The sequence below is a fragment of the Calonectris borealis genome, chromosome 1 (genome assembly GCF_964195595.1).
Source record: "Calonectris borealis chromosome 1, bCalBor7.hap1.2, whole genome shotgun sequence".
Classification (NCBI taxonomy): Eukaryota; Metazoa; Chordata; class Aves; order Procellariiformes; family Procellariidae; genus Calonectris; species Calonectris borealis.
This window is the reverse complement of record NC_134312.1, coordinates 10,853,390-10,874,544: the sequence shown is the minus strand read 5'-3', so window position 1 is coordinate 10,874,544 and position 21,155 is coordinate 10,853,390. Positions and strand designations below refer to the sequence as shown.

Below are 21,155 nucleotides of genomic sequence, written 5' to 3'. Positions count from 1 at the left end.
ACTATACAAGTCAACAAGAGCTACAGTTGTTATGAAAGAAATGCCTCTCAACGTGATTTTCAGAAATAAGCAAAGAATGTTTTCAACATTTACCTAATTATTTTTGACCTTTGCATCCCCTATATAAAGGCATTAGTTTTGATAATTTTTTGTTTCATCTTTATAAGCCTCCAGCTGAATTTTCATAAAAGATTACGAAATCTTCTGTGAAGCAGGAAATGAAATTGATGCATCTAACTTTAGGTGACCTGCTACAGTGCCAAAGCTGGGAACCCCATCTTCTCATGTGGACAGGGAGAAGCACCTCTCCAGGATACACTGCACATCAAGGATTTATGGATCTCTATACACTATACAGTGAATTTAGGAGTGGGATTCATCTAACCAAATAAAAGGGGTTTTAGTGTAGATAGTGACATCTGCATTAAGGGCCCTGCCCTCTCCTTTCCATGCAGTGCATGCACTTCAACGGCAGGTTTCATCCAGTCTCATGAATTGTACTTCAGAAGTGCATTACTCTCGCTGGTAAACATAAAATACATGGCACATAGGTAGATGTTTACAATATCCAGAGAAAGGTGTAATGAAACCAACTATTAACCTGATGGTTAGGCAATTCTGCCAGATCCCTGAAGTTAGGTGGAGTAAATCTTGACATATGGATTTAACTTGCGCATCATAGTTCTGAATTAGTTCATAAAAAGTCTATGGGAATTGTGGCAAGACAGAATTACTACCCAAAACAAACCGACTGATAAATATATTTACAGTTTTTGCTAAACTGCTGAATGAAAGAGATTTTTGTGTTTCCCCTCACATGAAAGCTATGTAAGCATATTGAAGAGCTATCTGAAATGAGTAGGCACCATTTGCTGGTTTTTGTTTGTACAGTACCTAACGCATTTGTAGTTCAAATCACAGTCATAGCTTCAACAGCACAAAAATACAAACATAAGAATAATGCAGCAGGAACCTGACAGTCCCAAGAAGGAATAAAGATACAGAGAAATAAATATCTAGAGAGCATCTTGTTTGCAGTGTGAAGCTTTGCTTCCAACAACAGGACAGGGAGAAGCTGAGTATCCAGGACAGCAATCAGCTTTAGCTATCTTGCAAACTGCTTAAGCAAATGCAGTCTTCACAGGATTGATTTTCACTTCAAGTGTTAATTTTTTTGACACAAAATGCAAAAATGTGATAGATGACTTTATGATCTAGTTTCCAGTTTCGACTGTGAAAAAATCTTCTAAATTCCCACTCTGCCTTTCCAGGTGTGCAGGTGGGTGCCAGAAGTTCAGCTGAGAAATGGACAGGAAGTGGCAAAGAAAATGAGAAATTATGCTTAACAAGTTCACAGGAATTAGCTAGTGACAAAACAAATTTTGATGGTAAATTTATTTTTCATTCTTTCCCTGACTTTCAGAGAAATGCTTAATATTGCTGGGATTATTCATAGTTTGTAACACTTCCAACAGTAGCTTAGTACAGAGAGGAAAATTACGGTGTTGGTAATATCAGCTTCTTCTGTGGAACTAGTACCTCACCTCATGTAGGATGCACTTAAAAAGCAACAGCAACGAATAATGAAAAGGGCAATCATCAAAACAATAATATTAAGTTCGAGAAATGTATTTTCAGAGAGGGCCCAATCTTTTATGACCTTGGATAAATCACACCATCTCCTTTCCTTGTGTCCAAATTCTATATCTTAACAGTAATACTCATCACTGTCACGGAAATGAATTCATCAATATGTGCTGTGATTTCTTGCTGCACTAAAGAAGATAAATAGGCAGTTTCTTCTTGTCATCAAAATGTTATTGCTGCATAACTGAGAAGTTTCTTACCTTGCTGCTATGCCGCTTTTTGCTCACTGAGGGAGAACCAGGCTGACCAGGGCTGGGAACGGCGCTGGAGGTGGCAGAAGTGGTTCCAGAGTGAACGTGAGATCCCTTTTCCATTCCTGAGGCAGCAACCAAAGGCGACTGCTGTAGAGAAACCTTTTGGAGCTCTGCAGCCAGCTGCTTGGGATCTACTCCTGGGGACTTTGCTTTATCTACTGAATTAAAATAAGAGAGCTTTGTATTGATAATTGGTACCACATTCAAATCCATCTTGCCATGGTACAGGGACAGGATAATGATCTTCACAAATTTTCATATCATCTGCTTGTATACTGTGAAGATGTAAAAGACAACCTATAAAAAATAGATGTCTCTCCCACAACATCAACATCCCAATTCCAATCTTGCTACTCAACACTCTGTCAACTAGTGTTACTCATCTCACAAGCTTTCTGAGAAGGTTATTCTCTAGCTGAAGAAAAATAGGCCTTGCTGATCATGCTGAATCATACCGGAGCAAATTACATCTTTAAAGGCTGGCCTGTGCTAACTTTCACTGTTTGGAACTGGTCCAGTTTCACCAAGTATCTGAACTTTGTTGTAACAAGCTTTATTCTCAACTTTTTTTTTTTTTTAATCAACTGAACATTCAATAAAACTGAATTCTGCTGCTGAGTTAATTTGTACAAAAATAAAGAGAAAAGGAGCTCAAAACCTTAGCACCGGCAATTAATCAAAGCAGAATAAAATGAAAACAAATGAAGAGCAAAAGCCCTGATTCATCTTTCCTTATTACACACAGCTAGGTGAGGCATCTGTGGTAGAAGTCTAATTGCCCTCCCTGCTGCCCCTGCAATGAGTGGGGAGAATTTACCCTTTGTAGATGGCAATCTCCATTAATAGAGAAATGAGGTCAAGTAAGTTTCATATGTGCCTTAAAGTGTGTAGAGTGAAAAGGATATTAGGCTCAGCTTGCTTCCCAGGTTCTCAGAAGTATGAAAGGTTTGAGGCAATACCTTAGCTTTATCCTGCCTGCTAGGCTGTTTTTGGTTTATCGTTCTAGAGGGAATGGAGATTGCTCCTTTCCAAAGCACCAACAGTCTGCAAAACCTCGGAGGTGATGGCAAGAAAGACTTGGCTTGGCAGCCAGAAGGGACTCTACAGAGTTGTTCCAACTCAGAAACCACTAGAAGATGGTGAAGCATTCCTGCAAGAATGGGGCAATTTACTTTTATTTCTGTTCTTTCTCATTTTGAGCTTTCTCCATTAATAAAAAATATTATGTATTCTAGCTTCTATCCTTTCAAAACCCAATTTCAGTGTCTATGAATGCCTTTGGCATTTTTGATCTGCCTACTAAGAGGATTTAATCCAGGTAACTTGTGCACTGGCTGATAAAACAGCAGCCACGAAACCACAGAATTCAGAATGGACCCCTGAGAAGCTGAGTAAAGCACTCTCTTAATCTGCCCTGACCTTGCTGAAGGGCTGCATTACAATCTAGTAAGATTGTGGTTCAAAGTTAGATTAGATACAACTAATACCATGATTAAAGCCTGCAGTCATGGTATTGATTGACTAGAAGGGAATCCCCCCAAAAGCACTGCCATTTTAAAAGTCACATAACAAAGCTTCACACAAAGCACTTCCTATTGCAGCCTCGTATCCTAGTAAATGCTGTATTTTCATCACTAATAACAGGCCACAGCCTTGTATTAAGCTAACATAGGTCTTAGGACATGAGTTTTATTTGGACTTGCTCCAGTTTGCTAGGAGCTTTGTTTTAGCTTGTCTGGCTGCAACAGCAATTGTCTAATGACCAGATGGCTATGACCTTAATTTGTCTGAGTTACGCTTCACCTTGTATAATTGTGCAGTATAATGTCCATCCTTAATAATTTTGATAAATAAAGGCACAACAGTAATTGCACTGTGCAGACTGAAGTATTTCTGACTCCAGATTAACGATGCAGCTTAGAGGAGCCCAGGCCCGGGGTGACCGCAGAGTGCTGCAAGGTCCGGGCACAGGGCGATAGCTGAGGCCCCTGGTCAGTTACTGACACTAATGCAAACTCGGGAGCTGGGCAAAATCAATTTTAGGGGCAACAGAAGGCACAAAGAACAAGAATATATCACATGCAAAGTGTACGATATCCAGTCAAGTCATAAGTAATGAAGAGCTGCTGACCGGCGAGGAAAGAGCAAGGCATGCTAGAAAACATAAAAGAAGGCCCCCGGCAGATCCTGAAGCGAAGAGGAAGGAATCATCAACATCATCCACTTCCCAGCACAGAGAAGTCAAAAACTCTCACCACAAACATCACACGCAAATTCCTCAGGACACTGTGGACTTGCTGCAATGCCCCCGGAGTGAAAGCCGTGCCCGCAGGGCCCCGAGAAGCCGCCAAAGGGGGACCATTATGTGTAGATGAAGGGGTAGCTAGCAGGAGGTTTCCCTGGATAACAAATGCAGGCTGCAGTACTGTTACTGAGATTTCCTTTGTATTAACTAGACACGTAGACTGTGTCAGTATGGATTGAACGGGGCTAATAATAATAACCAACAATAAATACTTGGCTTTGTGTATAAGGTGTGGTCCTCTTTCTGCCCATGGCAAGGTTTGGGATGTAACACCTGAGCTTTCAATGCTAATACCCTAGCTTATATCAAATCCAATTTTCAGCTGCTACCCGGTCCTGCAGTATCAAAGCAACAACTTATCACTTACCTGCCTTTACTGGCTCGTGCAGCTCCAGGTGCTGGGGATTATCAGAGTCCGAGAGCATGTTCAGATCCCTAAAGAAAGCAATGAGAAGCCTGAGACAAAAGAAACTCTTTCCTCATACCCTCATTATTGTATTAAGTAGATAAATGAATAGTGGTTCATGACAGAAAGCAGCTCCCAAGCATGGCCCCTTCTTAACTGATAGATGTTTGCAGCGCTGTTAAAGGGCTGAGAAGAAAAGGTTCTTTTAAGGTGAAATCTTTAATGGATTGAATGCAATTTTATACATTTCTCATGATGCTTAAATGATTTTCATCTAAAGGATACAGATTTCATTAAAGTCAAGTTAGTGCTAAATTACCATCCTTTTCTAACCCCAGTAATTTCAGTGAATTGTATGTGTATCAATGAGAGGAGATTGTGGCCTGACAATGGAGACATCATTATTTATAAAAGCATAATTACTAGCATCTGCCTCAGGTTATCTTTCCTTATGACTTTAAAAGAAAAAAAGAACAAACAAACAGACCTCCCACACTCACAGTGAACTTTTGCTAATTATTACATTGATGCTTCATGCTAACAAAGGTTCCACCTTAACAACTGTAAATTTAAAAAAAAAAAAAAAGCCATGAAAAGCCAAAAAAAATGGAAACAGAAAGATGGGGAAAAACTCACAGTCTTACACATATTTCTGCTTCCCCACTCTGTTGAATAATAATGCTCTGGACTTCTTCATAAGTTTTCCCAGTTAAGGGTATGCCATTCCATTCCAGCACCTGCATTCCTAAGACGGCAAAACAGAAGATTTGCTGTGAATGTTGTTTAAAAGGCACGAGACATTAACAAAGCCCCTTCACTTCACACAGATTAGACTGTTGAATATTACTGTCCCATTAGCTATAACTTACCTGTTGAAACAAGTCAGGGGATTAATTCCTATCTGATTCAAACTACACATGCACTCTCCATAGTCTAGGTTGTGTGATATTGAAAAACATTTGCAATATCAAAAACATGCACACCTACCAACATGGCAAGAAATCAAAACATTTTATATATCAGACATTTCCTGGCCAGCCATGGTCTTGGAAGATAACTGTTCCCTACAGTGGCATATTGCTGTTAAGAAGCTGAGCCTCAAAATGGGACTAAATTTGAGAATCTGATTTGGGAATTCAAATACATTTTCTCTACTTTGTCACTTAAGAAAATACAAGATGAAGGCAGTTGGGTAAACTGATTTTAAATGGAAAATGTACCTACACATTTCAAACTGGAAATATTCAGATTTAAATTTTTAAATGCCTTGAAATATTCAGGTTTAAATTTTTCTTTAAATTTCCTACGAAAAAGTGAAAAAACAGCTGAACTTAATTCGTTGTGGAAGATAGGAACAGAGCTATGATAAACAGGCTGAAAAATACTGCCTACTGATCTAATCTGTTGTGTCTTCCAAGTATCCCAGGACTGAGCCAGGAGACTCGGTATGGAGCAAGGTATCGCTATAAGGAATTTTTATGCTTAGTATTTGTAGAGTCAATCCCTCTATAAATCATGTGAGGTGTATTCTGATAAGATGGGAAATCTTTTGGTTACAGTGACATGCTTACAAAAAGCAAACTGTAGATTCATATCTGGGAGTTACAACTCGGGTTCTGAGAGCATTCATATTTTGAAGTAGTTAATCATAAGGATGACTTCAAAGAGATTAACTTCTCACTAATGTACAAATGTCAAAATCCAAGCCTCAGGCTCTAGAGGAAAAAATTGCTTAATGGGACAAGATACTGAATTCTTAATAGTTCACTAAAACCAATGTATTACAAAACATCTGGAAACCACACCATCCACACAGCAAGAAAAACCACAAACACTTAGCTTGTTACCACTTACACAGATAAGACCAAGTCTTCACCTCGGTCATATTTTATTTCAAAATCCTGTGCTGTTGCATATAACAAATGGGAAAAATAATGAAGTGAAATGTGGAGATAAAGTCATAGGAAAAAAAGCTGCTAAATAAAATATAATGAGAGTTGTTGATGGAATAAAGCAGATGAAACTATTTGACAATGGAAGAATATGAGAAATAAAGACTGTAACGTTGTATTACAAAGTTTTCTATAGGATTCCATGGATTAGGATTTGAAATATCAGATTTGCTTATAACTTTTCTGAGTAAGAATTTATCTTTTTTTTTGCAGCAGTTTACAGAAATACAAACTGTGCAGAATGACTAAAAAGCAATGCTCAGAAGGCAGTAAAGCCAGCTGCTTACTGCCAAAATAGATTTGTCTTTTCCTAAAATTTAACCCATTTCATTTTCCAGTCATCATTCAAAAGCATGGTCTTGCTTTTGCTTGTTAGAGCAGATCTGGTTTTAAGCTCAGTTCCTCTGGAATAAAGCAACAGTAATTATGAATAAATGCAGCTCCCCCTGATTTTCTGCCATACAAATATAACAGCATGCACTCTGTCTTTAGAAAGCTTCTAGAAAGGAAGGAACTGAAGTTATTTTTGTTTTGCTGTCAATGTGTGCCTTCATAATGCTGTCGTGGCATAGGATGTTGAGTACTGTCTCTTGAGCAAGAGAAGACAAGCCACCACTTCTATGTATTGGCAATGAACAAGAATAAAACTGGAAAGTTTTAGATATCTGAGAAAGCAGTTAACACACTTTTGTAAAAAAAAGAGCTTTGTTGACAAAATGCATCCAGCTACTGTCCTAGGTTTATCACATCCTGCTTGCATGGCTTCAGAAGAAAATTTATCAGGGGAGCTGTAAGGCTGTCATCCACGACTTGCTTTAATTTAAAAGACCAGCAGGAAGAGCCTAGCTGAGTACCACTGCCGTGCTGGGATTTGGAAATCAAGTCTCATTTCCACTGGTGAGAGTTCCACTCCTGACTGCAATGGCACCGCAGTCACTCACTTGGTCAGCAAGGCCAAGCACACGTGAACAAAGCAGCAAACTGAAAGGAAATTGAATCTCAGCAGCCTTGGCTCACACAGAGATCCATTTAAGCTGTCAGTATAGGGGTATTTTCTTTTTATTGGCTGCCTTGTGGATTCATGAATGTTTAAAATCAAAGCAATTTAAACATGACTTAATTGATCTGACTGATAGTCCTGGCGTCTAAGGAAAAAGGTTTTAGGCAAGAAGCTGATTTCTCTTTTCTTAAGGAGTAACTGCTAAATACCTTTTGCTGGAAAAAAAAAATGTTACAAAAAAAACCTTTAGGAGGAATGTAAGTCTAATCAACAAAAAGAGAAAAAAGGTACCGAGAAGTCACAGGAGACTGGTGATGAAAAAGCTTTTTGCCTAAAAACCAATCACTCTGGTCTCTAACTGGTCTTTGGTAGTCAGGACATGTTATTTACATTCCCAAAACCTTTTATGCTTCAAATCACCAGTTTAGTAGACAAAAAACAAACAGGAAAATGAGAAAACTTATATTGCTCCATGACAACTCTGTTGACTGAGGAAGAACTAGTAAGTGCCCTGATAATTGAACCCACAATTTCTTCTAGCATATTTTTTTTTTTAATTTTATTGGGATGGTTACAGCCTGTATTGATGGTGAGCAACCACTTATTTTTAGCAATATCAGCTCCCACAGTCAGCAGATCAGCTTTATACATCAAGACCTCCTCCCTGCTCCACTAAGTGTGCTGACACACATGATTTGCTCAGTCTTTTTGGTATCTACTTTATGGTGACATTTAGAACCTGGAATCAGAAGTCATTTATAATTTTCCACTGATTACAAAATGATTATTTCAGAGACCCTCAGGTTCCTTATTCCAGGAACCTCATACATTCGTAACTGCCATGGAGATATCCACATTTAGCTAGATTAATAACATTCTTTCCCTTAAAAAAACATGCTACAGTCCTACTGTATTGAAAGAGAGAAAGAAGCCTGTTGTGTTCATATATTCTTCCATATGCATCTGTTACTAGCCACAGTTGGAGATATTATCAAAATCTAAGTGTACCTTTCCTCTGATATATAGCCATTGTGTTCTAGTGTGGCCAGCAGGAGCAGGGTGGTGATCGTGCCCCTGTACTCGGCACTGGTGAGGCCGCACCTCGAATACTGTGTTCAGTTTGGGCCCCTCACTACAAGAAGGACATGGAGGTGCTGGAGCGTGTCCAGAGGAGGGCAACGAAGATGGTGAAGGGCCTGGAGCACAAGTCTTATGAGGAGCGGCTGAGGGAACTGGGGTTGTTTAGCCTGGAGAAGAGGAGGCTGAGGGGAGACCTCATCGCGCTCTACAACTACCTGAAAGGAGGTTGTAGCGAGGTGGGTGTTGGTCTCTTCTGCCAAGTAACTAGCGATAGGACAAGAGGAAATGGCCTCAAGTTGCGCCAAGGGAGGTTTAGATTGAACATTAGGAAAAATTTCTTTACTGAAAGAGTGGTCAGGCCTTGGAACAGGCTGCCCAGGGAAGTGGTGGAGTCACCATCCCTGGAGGTATTTAAAAGACGTGTAGATGAGGCCCTTAGGGACATGGTGTAGTGGGCATGGTGGTGTTGGGTTGACGGTTGGACACGATGATCTTAGAGGTCTTTTCCAACCTGTATGATTCTATGATTCTATGATTCTATGATTCTTTATAAATACCAAATAAATATCTCAAAGTCTCCTGTATTTGCCACAGTTGCTGCTCTCAGTGCTTAAACTAAGAGCTTGCTCTTTGGAGGGAGGGTCAGTGCTTACGCTGCAGAAGTGAGGAAGGGCCCACATTTCACCAAAACCCTCATGGGAAGGAGAGGGTGGAATTTTGCTGTATTGCATTATATTGCCATACTTAACACACACAAATTAATGCTGTTCAAGATTGCCAGGCTTTTTTTAGTAACTATTAAAGAGTTAACTTTTATTATTTTTGTTTAGGCATGAGTAGGCCAATTATCTGTTAACTGATAACAGCAAAACCTGAAAACTCTGCAGAACTGATTTCCTTTTTCTGACATTTTAACTAGTCATTTGACAGCTTGTGAAATGGAAGCTAAGTACCGGTGAAACTTGAAATCTGCTTTTAACAGTGGGGAGTCAGGGACTATTAAGAAGTAGCTTCTATCAGCCCAGGGATGAAAGTACTCGAAGTAATTACCTGGGATCCCTGGGGAGCATTCAGCATGCTTTGTTGATCGTGGAAGATCTGTGAAATTTTGGGGAAGAGAATTTTTGGGTAGAAAGTTTTAATAATGTGGAAAAAAGATTAGTTCAGATTCAAAGCTAGGACCAGACTTGAGCTTACAACACCATATACAATTTCTTAGGAGCCTGAGTAAACCTGTGTCCAAATATGAGGATCTGGTCTACTAAAACATGGTTTGAACTGGTAATTTTCTGCTGATAATGTTTATTGCTCATGCTAAAAAGCAAACCCCTCTAATTGCTGACTATTTAGATTTATTAACACCGTATGTGGATCAGCTGTTAGGAAAAAAATGCTTACATAACGGCAAGGACTATGTTGGTATTGATCCCTGTTCAGTCTTGTGGAATGTTTTATAGCTGCTCAATCAAGAAATGCAAAATGCAGCTCACTACTACTGTTCAACTGCCTGTATAAAATAAGGCACTTTTTAATCTTAAATGTTTCCATATGTTTACAAGTATGGTAAAATTGCAGTTTGTCCAGAGAGGTTGTGGAGTGTCTGTCCCTGGAGGTGCTCAAAACCCAACAGGACACAGCCTTGGGCAACCTGCTGTCACTGACCCTCCTTTGAACAGGGAGCTTGAACTAGGTGATCTCCAGAGGTGCTTTCCAGCGTCAGCTATTTTCTGTGATTCTGTGATCTCACAGCTTCTTTTAAAATCTTGGTTTACATGAATTTTTAGAAGTTAGATACTGGCTATACAATAGCTTTGGACCAAACTTTGCTCTGTATTCATGTACACCAGGAGTGACACAGAGTTTAGAAATTTTATGGAAATGACAGCTTCTCTCAAATGCCAGTAATAGGAGTGATTCAGAGCCACAACCTTGGACTATTTATAATATTGTGTTTTCATATTCAGAAGAGTTTTCAGGAGAAACACATGCTGCGGGAGAATACCAGATAAATGACTACTTTTTCTCTGAAGTGAATTTCATACCAGGGAAGCTGTTAGACTTGAAAACTTAAATGATTCATTTATCCACAGAAACAATATAGCAAAGCTGCAAATACCCTATGCTGGTGCTTCAGAATGTCTCAGACCCAGAAGAGCTACTTCTAGCTTCCTTCTCTGTAACTGGTGAGTCCTTGGCTTTGCATTAAGATCTTGAACATTGTTATTTTCATTTACTCCATGGAACCATGCATTTATCAGTTAGATACCATGATGTCATACAGAGCTGGTTGGAGAGGGGTTTGTTCCTTTACCCCGCAGCCTTGAGAGAGAAGCTGACTATATGCTATGAAAAAGCAACTGATAGAAGGGGAAACAGAGCAAAATAACTAAAGTGTTGATGACGTCTTTGGGGGTTGGGCATGGCCTGAATTTGGAAAGGCTATAGCATCTGTTCCCACATCTGCCCCAGACATTCTTGTATAATTTCTTTTTTCATGTCTGCTTCCTTAATAGTGATCAAAGGAAGAAATATTTCTTTGCTTCATGAGGATATTGCAAGGATATATATATAAAAATATATTTGAAGAGCTCCTACTCTGCTTGGGTGGCTGCTCACAACATATACATCCTTCAGCCCACCACCTGGGTGATAAAGCTGTACCGTTTAACTGAATGTGGTTGTATATGTAACATTGCTATTGATAAAAAAGCACAAAACAAATTATAAAATATGCAGACAGGATAGGTCTTGGTATTAGAGTTTGACTGTCAACTGGAATACACAATATATATCTCAGTTTCCACCCATCTTCCATTATTTTCCACATTTTCTGTCCTCTTCAGATTCATCTTTAAGACATCAGCTGGCTGCATGATTAAAGTTGAAATTGAAAGGAATCTGAAAATCATCAAAGGATTTTATTTCTCTGAATATGAGTCCCAACATAGTTGCTTCAAATACAGAAATGCTAAACTGAGACACTGAACATCTCTTGAATTTTCTTCCCATCTGTAACACAATGTACGCTATTATGAAGTTAATCTTAGTCACTTCCATACACTGTTACACTGCAGTCTCCTATTCAGTATACCCAAGGCGCCTGAGAAGTGGTAAAACTGTTGTTTGCTGTGTCATTAAGAGTTTGTAATTACTTCCAAAAAATCAGGCTACACATGTATAAAAACTATTTTTCCATTTTTTAGAGTCTCAGAGATGCTCTCATACTGGAATTTCAAAAGATCTAGGCATTATAATATTAGAATAGAGCCTTTGGTTTTGGTTACACCATAGTTATACACACAGATTGCTGGGGTTTATTCTCTGCTTCTTCATAGTTTGTATTGTTTATTCTTATGCAAAATACACAAGACAGCTTGAGTTGCATTTTTCACTGGTCCAACACTCACAGAGGAAAAGAAAATTGGACTCTCTAGGCTAGCAGCTTCAATCAATAGAATGTAAATGTTAGTGTCTTTCTATTTCATAGAAGAATTAAAATTCAGAAACATTACTCTAAAATCCCAGAAAGTGCTATAAAAGTTAAATGTGCATTCAGAACAAGGAGAAACAATATCAATTTCAGTCTGACATTCAACACTAAATTACTTTATGGTTCGTGTTCTCCAGTTATGTTTCTTTTATTTCTAAACCTTTCTGATGGTTAAAAATAGGTTGATAAAAGTCAATGTGTTAATGTATTTCCCTGTACTGCTGGGCATGAATCACACCAAAACTCATTATTTTTTGTAGACACCTTAACTTCCTCTCCCATTCATCACTCGCACCCAGGCTGAATATTTTCCGTTATTATAATAATCATTATATAGACAACATTCACAATTATTAAAAATGGATATGTTGTTCATCAAATAGAAATTATATAAGGGATCTGCCTATGCCTCATGGCTGTTATGCTGCTACTACAAAATGGCATTTATAAAAGTACAGCCAGAGCAAGTCAACCTTGTATTTGGGGTGTACTTGGCATTTACAGGCAGCTATACAGCTGATTGGTACAGCTGCAGTTATCAATCCAATACTAAACACCTCTCTAATTTAATCTGCCTTCAGATTTCTGTATATATTGGCACACAATTCTGTAGCTCACCCTTCAATTTGAACTATGCTAGGGCAACAAGTGATGATCTGGATGTATTTGTACGACCTGAATAGAAGCTCTCAGCAAGTTAAATGAAGATTAGAGTTACTGTTTATGAAAATAACTATGATATAAATGATAAATTTATAATGCTGTCACCACTACTATATCCTTAAACATTAGAGTTACAGATGATACCATGCTGAACAAAATGCTGTGGTGCATTGTAATTATTCAGTATTTCAGAAAAATAAATGTTTTTCAAAACATACTGTTCACTGAAGCTACAGAGCATAGCGTATTTACTTTGCTTTCAGTAATGTCATATGAAAGATTAGAATGATTTTGCCAGAGAGATGGGCTTCCTGCAGAGAGCTCTAATTTAACTGAAAGTCTTAAACAGTTCATTAGCAGGTTGTGTTCACAAAAAAATCCACTTTTAAAAGTGGTTTACTATGAATTCAGATTTAAAAAAAACAACTTGTAATAACATATATGCAGCAGAATGAAAAAGTCTGTTTAATTCAAAGTCACCTAAAGATCAGTAAACAATGAGGCTGCAGGAATTTCTTTTTGCTATCTCCTTCATGAGTGGTAAATACATAAAAAACATTATTTTCATGGGGGTTTAAGGTCAGGTATGAATTTAGACTAGTATATCCCTCTCTGCATTCTATATTTATCAATATTGGTGTATTCAGAACTCAGTGGGGTTTTTCTCAATTTCCATTTTTGATGAAAAAAATATTCTCATTTACACAAATGCAGTTCTCTTAGTCCAGCTTCCATCAGTTACAACTGAGAATGGAGTGATATTTGGTTTTGAAATTTCCTTTTGGAGGGGCAAGAGGGACATGCCATGAGATGCAAGAATAGAGTTCTTGTGGAAGGTACAGTGCGTGTCTGAAGAATCACTCTCTCTGTATTACTTAGTTTCTAGTCTCCTTAAGAGTATAAATTACTACAGCAAACACGTCAAACAAAGTCTATATAAACCACTGTTCTATTGTCAAAACAATTACACTCTAAGTTCAACTCTTAATTTAGATTAAAAGAAAACTGACGTAACTTATTAGTGTTAAGATTTCTTTTGTACTTCCAAATAAAAAAAAAAGCTTTAATGCTCTGTCTTCTACAGAGGAGGAGTGAAATTACCTGTAGTTCATGCAGGAGGAGGCCCATTGTCTGCTGCTAAGATAGCCATGGCCTGATCTTCCCTTTAACAAGGTGAATCTCTGCCAAGATCAAGCTCAACAGAGTGGATCCAAGACAGACTCAGACTCTCCAGCCCCGGTAGCACTGGTGTCTATATGTCAATGGAGGATTTATACATGACATTCTGTTCTGCCTCCTATCTCTCCTCCATCACTTCTCTTTCTTCAACCAAAATATCCCCCATCAATGAAAGAACACTGGATAGATTGGGTTCAGACAAGTCATCGTTGCTACATCAAAGAAACAGCAAATACATAGCACTCTCTGGTATCCTAGTTGCCACTCAAGTGAAAAGAAAAACTGAGTCAAGGGACAGAAACTCATCAAGATTAGGGTCTCAGCTCTGTCAAGCGGAGCTACATAATAGAAAGCTTACGACTAGTATGAATGAAATATGAATGGGAATTTATATATGTAGGACTCCCGGAAGGAACAGTGGAGGAAGGAAAAGGAGATTCATGGCACATAGGTTAGCAGGTCATCAAGATCCCAACACATTTACATGTGGCTTCTCAGGACACTTTGCTCAGGAAAGGGAAAGAAGCCTGAAAAAGAGAGGGCAGAGCCACACTTTAGCAAAGGACTGACTAAACCAAAGTGCAGCCTGAAACCATAAAGAGACAACGCAGGCAGGAAGATAAAGAACAGGACTGAGGCCATAAGACGCCGAGATAAGGAAAAAAAGGTCAGAGAGTAACCTAGCAACATTTTCCAGTGACTCACAGAGTATGGGGTAGCGAAACAAAAGATCACAATCACTATCAGCTTCTAAAAGTGTGCAAAATCTCTAAGACCATTATATGGTTGCCAACTTAAGAACCCAGAGGATGACTCAATAGCTGGCATCCCTTGCTCTCTGGACATACCACTTGCATACACACATCCTGGTGGTTAGGAGAACGTGGGTTTGAGGGAATGGGTTTATTTAGAAAGCACAACAGAGAAAGAACACAACACTAATCCAAAAGAAAAGTTACTTTTAACTGACGACGCCCAACCTAATGCGTTTGTTGGGGCTCCCTGAAGAGGCTCTTCTGATGCAGATCTGCATTGCCCTGGGGGTCTATCCTTGCTTGATGAAGCTGGTCTCCAGCAATATCACCACTAAGGGACTAGAGTCCAGTTCAGAAAATAATGGAATTATTGGGATAATTTAAACACTGAAAGCATGCTAGGAATGAGCAAAGGCCATGGTTATGCATTGGATGACAATGCTACTTAAGGTCATATACAAAAAGAACAGACTGTGACTCACAGTAAGCAAATACCACGGTAAGTAAAAAGTCAAGCCTTCGTAATGAGAATGACTGAAGACTTTAAAATACCACTCTGTCATATAGGATAGAGTGAGATCTTTACCTGATGTGTTCTAATAGGAGTTACTCTGTCAAATAACCATCCTCTCTACCCTGGGGGTAATGTTACTGTTCTGACACTATGTGATTATTCAAATATAAAGTAGAATTTACTCACTATTATCTCATTTGTGAAAGTCATGTAACCTGAAAACTAGGGAAACTGAATACAAACTGCTGGCCAGTGCTATGCAGTTCTCATCTCCTGTATGTATCTATTTTTCAAATGTATATGTATAATTCTCCTTTTAAGAAAAGTTTTGGGAAATTATTGTCTTCATAATGTAAGTAGGTAAGGTAAATCCATGATATTATCTTGGAACCAACATGTTCATGTTCTAATTCAAGCTGAGCTAAATTTTTCAGTCGCATATTGAGTTTTCAGATAGGCAGATTCATTATCATTGAAGTTATTTAAAAACGAATTTAAAACTTTTGGCATTGTTTTAGCTGGAAAAAATTAAGTAATTCTTTATCTTTTTTCAAAATAAATAGCTTTTTAATTTCAAAAGGATATTTCAATCCTAAATTTTTAATTTGATGTAATATTTGATTTGAAACTGAAGCAATTTTATCTCTCATTTTTTCAGGAAGAAAAGTTTATTTCATAAGAAATACAACTTCTATTATTTTATGCTAACATAGACATAGACACAGGGGAAAGGGAACAGCCATGCCAAAATATGGTAGTGATGTAGAGTTTGCTACTTTTTTTTTTTTTTAAAAAAAAAAGGAGGCTGGGTTTTTGTTTGGTTTTGTTTTTGTTTTTGTTTTTTTGCTTGTTTCTCACATTTTCCATTGTTTCATGGACATTTTTATTACGAACAACAGTAATTTGGTATCACTAGGAAGTACTAGGGTAGAACACAGATTTTAAATTTCAGTATAAATAGACCTGTTTGAAAGTTCTTAATGGTATCTTCTGAGATGGAAATAGATGCTCTACTACTTAATCAGATAAATAAATACCACTGCAGAAATTTGACTAGATGTGCCAGTTAACTAATTTAGGAAAAAAATATTTCATACAACAGCTTCAAAGCAAGAGGTATTGGTTTTTCTACAGGGAATAGTAACCTATTCACAGAGATTAAGAAACTCTTGATTTCTTATGAGACATCAAAATATTTTCCCTTCATAGCGTTGTCAGAACTATAGAATTCCAACTATTGGAATGATTATATTTCAACCAACATTTGCTATGCTTCTCTTGCAGAGGTTAACTTGATGTTTGTACAAATTCCTAATATATAGCACATCCATAGCTTTAGCACCACAGTAGAAAGCATGTGGAGCAGTTTTGTTTGATTATTGGCTGGTTTCAACAATCAATCATCTGAACCACAGGTGAAAATGCATAAAATCATAATTTTTTTCATCAAATTTTGAACATATTTAGAGCAATAAAGAAAAGAGCATGGATAGCATGTCTGCAGGGAAGAACTGTCATGCACACAAACAAAATCTCCCTTTTGGTTTTACCTTGTTTTGATCTTAGAGTCAATGTGCCAATTTTTAGCTGTTTAAAGATAAGCATCTTGCCTCAGTAGCTCTCTAGGAATTTTGAGTAGTTAATGAATGAAGAAAGACAGGCCCCTCTTAGGATGGTTCATCTCAGCTGACACCTATTTGGAATGAGATGAGTCACGTCCCTTGGGGTACCCTTCTTTCACTTATGGTTAGAAAAGAAGCCCATAATACAAGCTTAGGTAAGATATTTACTTTTCAGACACCTAAAAATATGTGCATTGATTCCCCCACTTGTCATCTAAAATTATAAATCTATCCTAGAAACAGAAATAGACTTTTTTTTTTTCTTAATTTAGCAAACTGGCAGCTGTACCTTGTCAACAATAAGAACGAACTGAAAGATAGTGTACCTCAAGTGAAGGGGAGTAATAGGGCATCATCGGAGACTGAGCTGTAGTTCTGCTTCTGCTACAGCCAGCCAGGTGACCACCACAGCCAAGCCAATTAGCTTCTTGTGCCTCAATTTCTTTATGTTGAAAAGGTGTGGTGGAAAGATAATGGTATTGTACATTAACTTTGAGATTTGCAAGTGACAAGTGCTATTATTAAAGCTAAGTATGTTTGTGCATCAGAAATCTTGCTAACATTAATAGAGTTGTAGGAGCTAGTACTTGTGAAGCATTAAGGGCTGGGTATTAACTCTTAAACTTTCATATCCCTATAACTTTTTCATAAAGGTTTTTAATAAAAAATGTTAGGATTATTCAACTTCAAGAAGTAAAGGTCACATATCTGCTAGACAAATGACAGATACTAAAAGTTACCAGGTAGCAATGAATTTTAAAAGTAAAGTTGAAAAAATGCAGGATTTATTTTCAATATTTTATTATTTTCAATAAATATTTGTTCTTTCAATAGCCTTGTGAATAAATGATGCAGGATTAGGCCCATGATTATGTCCTTCTCTGTAGGGTTCTCTAAAAGAAATTTGAATGCACAATTACTGAATCTACACTGTACATTCAAGATGTGATGGTAATTATCTGGCAGCTACATATCTAATGAACTTACACAGGTACTTGCATAAGATTTTAAAAACAGGCCCTATTGCTTTTACTGTAACTATTATTTATATTATAATAAACTTTTTTATTATATTATAATAAGCTTTTGGAACTCAAGTCATAGCTTAAGAACTTGATATGAGAAACAGCATCCAGGCGAAAATAGAAAAAACAATCTGGGAAGACCAAGAACTAATCAACTCTATGTCATATAGGGTAGGAGAAAAGCCACAGGAAAGGAGCAAAGCAATAAAATAGTAACACAAGTATGTTCCTGTTTGACTGTTCCATACTGGTGGGTCTTTCTATTGCCATCAAATTCTGATTCAAAGTTGGATTTACATTATTCCCAGGAGATGTAAGAAGCAATTTTTTTTGACATGTGCATGAGTTCCTTCTTCACAGCAGCTTTGCAATAATAATTTCCATAGCAAATCCCTTACAGCTGCAGGTTCTTGGAGGGAACTAATATGATAAATGTGTGGTTATTTTTTATTGGTTTTAATAGAACTAGAAAAACTACTTAGTATTATCATAGGCAAAAATAGCTTAAATTGTGAATGCCAGCAGGAGGCAGATAATTGGGTGCATGTGTGTGTATGAATGTTTGAAATTGAACTTTTGAACTCTCAGGCAGAAGTGGCTACTTGCTAACTGCAACCAGTATGATCTGGTTTGAAAAACTGGTAACACCTGGGCTAAAGGAAAGTGACCCTTCCTGAGTCCTCCAGTTAATAATGAGAAATGAGACAGAACCGCTGGCTAGCAGACTGATCACGCGATGTGCTTCTGCACATATTCAGTTTTGACTGAGGAAACCGGGGGACTAGTGGGTCCGGAAAGAAGTGGAGGTGCTTAAAAGGAGGTATCCCAAAAAGAAGTGGCCTTGGAAAGGAGAAGGGGGCCTGGAAAGAAGAAGGTGAAGATTCTGGCTGGAGGAGAGATCTGGGAAGTGAGGCAGACCCTGGAGATCCAGGAGATGGATGGGGATGAGTGCCAGAGGCCACCCAGAGACCATGGCAGGGGATGCCTGAGACGGGCACCTGTGAGCAGTGGCATAACAGGAGCCAGCACGACACCCTGCCCAACCATCCCAGGCAGCGGGTACTGGAAGGGAAGGTGGGACCTCCTGAACTGGCGCTGGACCAGGAGCGAGCGAGCATGAGAACAGGGCAGGGCAAGGACTCTGCTCTCCTTTGGTATCAATCAAAACTCTGCATCCAGGTCCCCTGCGGGCAGGCATTCGTGGTCTCGCATGTGAAAAGTAGAGGGCAACTAAGGAAAAACCAGTCAGAACAACCGGTCACGTTACATCCATTGCCTGCTGGCTTTAGTAATCCGATGTATGTATTTATTTATTTATTTTAAATCCTTGAAGATAAGGGCAAATTCAAGCTAGTTTTGGCATGTGTACTGATTAGTAGCAGCTTCTATTTCTTCTCATTATCTACACTAAAACAAATAATCTCCTACCAGCCAGTCCCTGTATACTTGTGTGTTTCTTATGATCACCATTAACATACTGAACTTACCATGTAAACATCAGGAAGACAAACAAAAGAAGTGTATGATACCACATTCTCTTACTTATAACTCTAGTTCTAGAAATATTATTCACGGTCCTCCAGGGAAAGCAGTTTCCCCAGGGGAAAAGCCGCTGTTACCCCAAGGATGACAACAGCCACAAGAAGGCCCTGCTGGCAGCTGATGACAAGCAAAAGGAGGACAGGGCTGGTAGTTTCAGGGCTCATTTTCAAGTCTCCTGAAGGCACTTTGGAGCTTTTCTGCTGAAGTTATGGAGTACATCAAAACTCATAGGGAGTAATATGGCCTATGAGATCTGATTTAAGACTTCTTGGGTCAAAGGATGAGGACCTGGGCTTGATGAAACTGTGGCTAGGTAGGGACAGGGAAGGTGCTGGAAGGATGCTTCCCCAGCCTGAGCGCTGTGTATCGATGGTGCGGAGCAAGCACCCGTCCTGCTGTTTCTGCTGCTATGCAGCACTCGATAATTGCTGCCTATACAGGCAACCTCTTGCCCTGTAGAAACAATAATAAGCCTGTCTATTTTGATGCTCTCATAGTCCCAACTCAGAAACTACACGCTAGCCCTACAACAACCTCTGCCCCTATTTCTTAGAACTTGTGTGTCTTAATTACACATCAAAACCACATTTAAACACCTAACTGTTACTGAATTCTCAGCACTGCATCCTCACTTTAGCTTCACTGGGTATTGCAATGGCCTATTCTCCTTCAAAAACATGCCCCAAATGAGATACTGAGCATTATTTTTAAACTGCCAAATATAAGTGTTAAACTGACATTTCAAGTCTGTAGACTCAAGCTCAAATGTGTATTATGGGTCAACAAGGACAAAGCATCTACACCAATGCACACAGCATGGGTGGCAAACAGGAGGAGCTGGAAGCCATTGTGCAGCGGGGTAGCTATGACTTAGTCGCCATCACGGAAACATGGTGGGATGAGTCTCACGATTGGAGTGCTGCAATGGATGGCTATAAGCTCTTCAGAAGGGACAGGCGAGGAGAAGCGGTGGGGTGGCTCTGTATGTCAGGGAGTGTTTCGATTGTCTAGAGCTCAACGATTGTGATAAGGTCGAGTGCTTGTGGGTAAGGATGAGGGGGAAGGCCAACAAGGCAGATATCCTGCTGGGAGTCTGTTATAGACCACCTAGCCAGGATAAGGAGGAAGATGAAGCATTCTACAAGCAGCTGGCAGAAGTCTCACAATCGCTAGCCCTTGTTCTCGTGGGGGACTTCAACTTTCCAGATGTCTGCTGGAAATACCACACAGCAGAGAGGAAACAGTCGAGGAGGTTCCTGGAGTGTGTGGAAGATAACTTCCTGACGCAGCTGGTAAGCGAGCCCACCAGGGGAGGTGCCTCGCTTGACCTGCTGTTCACAAACAGAGAAGGACTGGTGGGAGATGTGGTGGTCGGAGGCCGGCTTGGTTTTAGCGACCATGAAATGATAGAATACTCAATACTTAGTGAAGTAAAGAGGGGGGCCAGCAAAACTGCTACCATGGACTTCCGGAGGGCGGACTTTGGCCTGCTCAGGACACTGGTCGAGAGGGTCCCTTGGGAGACAGTCCTGAAGGGCAAAGGGGTCCAGGAAGGCTGGACGTTCTTCAAGAAGGAAGTCTTAAAGGCGCAGGAGCGGGCTGTCCCCATGTGCCGTAAGAAGAACGGGTGGGGAAGATGACCGGTCTGGCTGAACGGGGAGCTCTGGCTGGGACTCAGGGAAAAAAAGGAGAGTTTATCACTTGTGGAAGAAGGGGCAGGC

The 21,155-nt window shown here is 39.2% G+C and overlaps 1 protein-coding gene across 2 annotated transcripts in view; it reads right to left on the bottom strand.

The window, feature by feature from the left end:
* The window catches only part of PCLO (piccolo presynaptic cytomatrix protein), a 378,538-nt gene that overhangs the window by 84,504 nt on the left and 272,879 nt on the right, over positions 1-21,155 (bottom strand). For both annotated transcript variants that reach the window (XM_075144408.1, XM_075144419.1), the window contains exons 11-13: positions 5,249-5,357; positions 4,574-4,641; positions 1,848-2,059 (exon numbers count right to left, since the gene is read on the bottom strand). In XM_075144408.1, the coding sequence (XP_075000509.1) occupies positions 1,848-2,059; positions 4,574-4,641; positions 5,249-5,357 (389 nt within the window). The remainder of the gene's footprint in view (positions 1-1,847; positions 2,060-4,573; positions 4,642-5,248; positions 5,358-21,155) is intronic.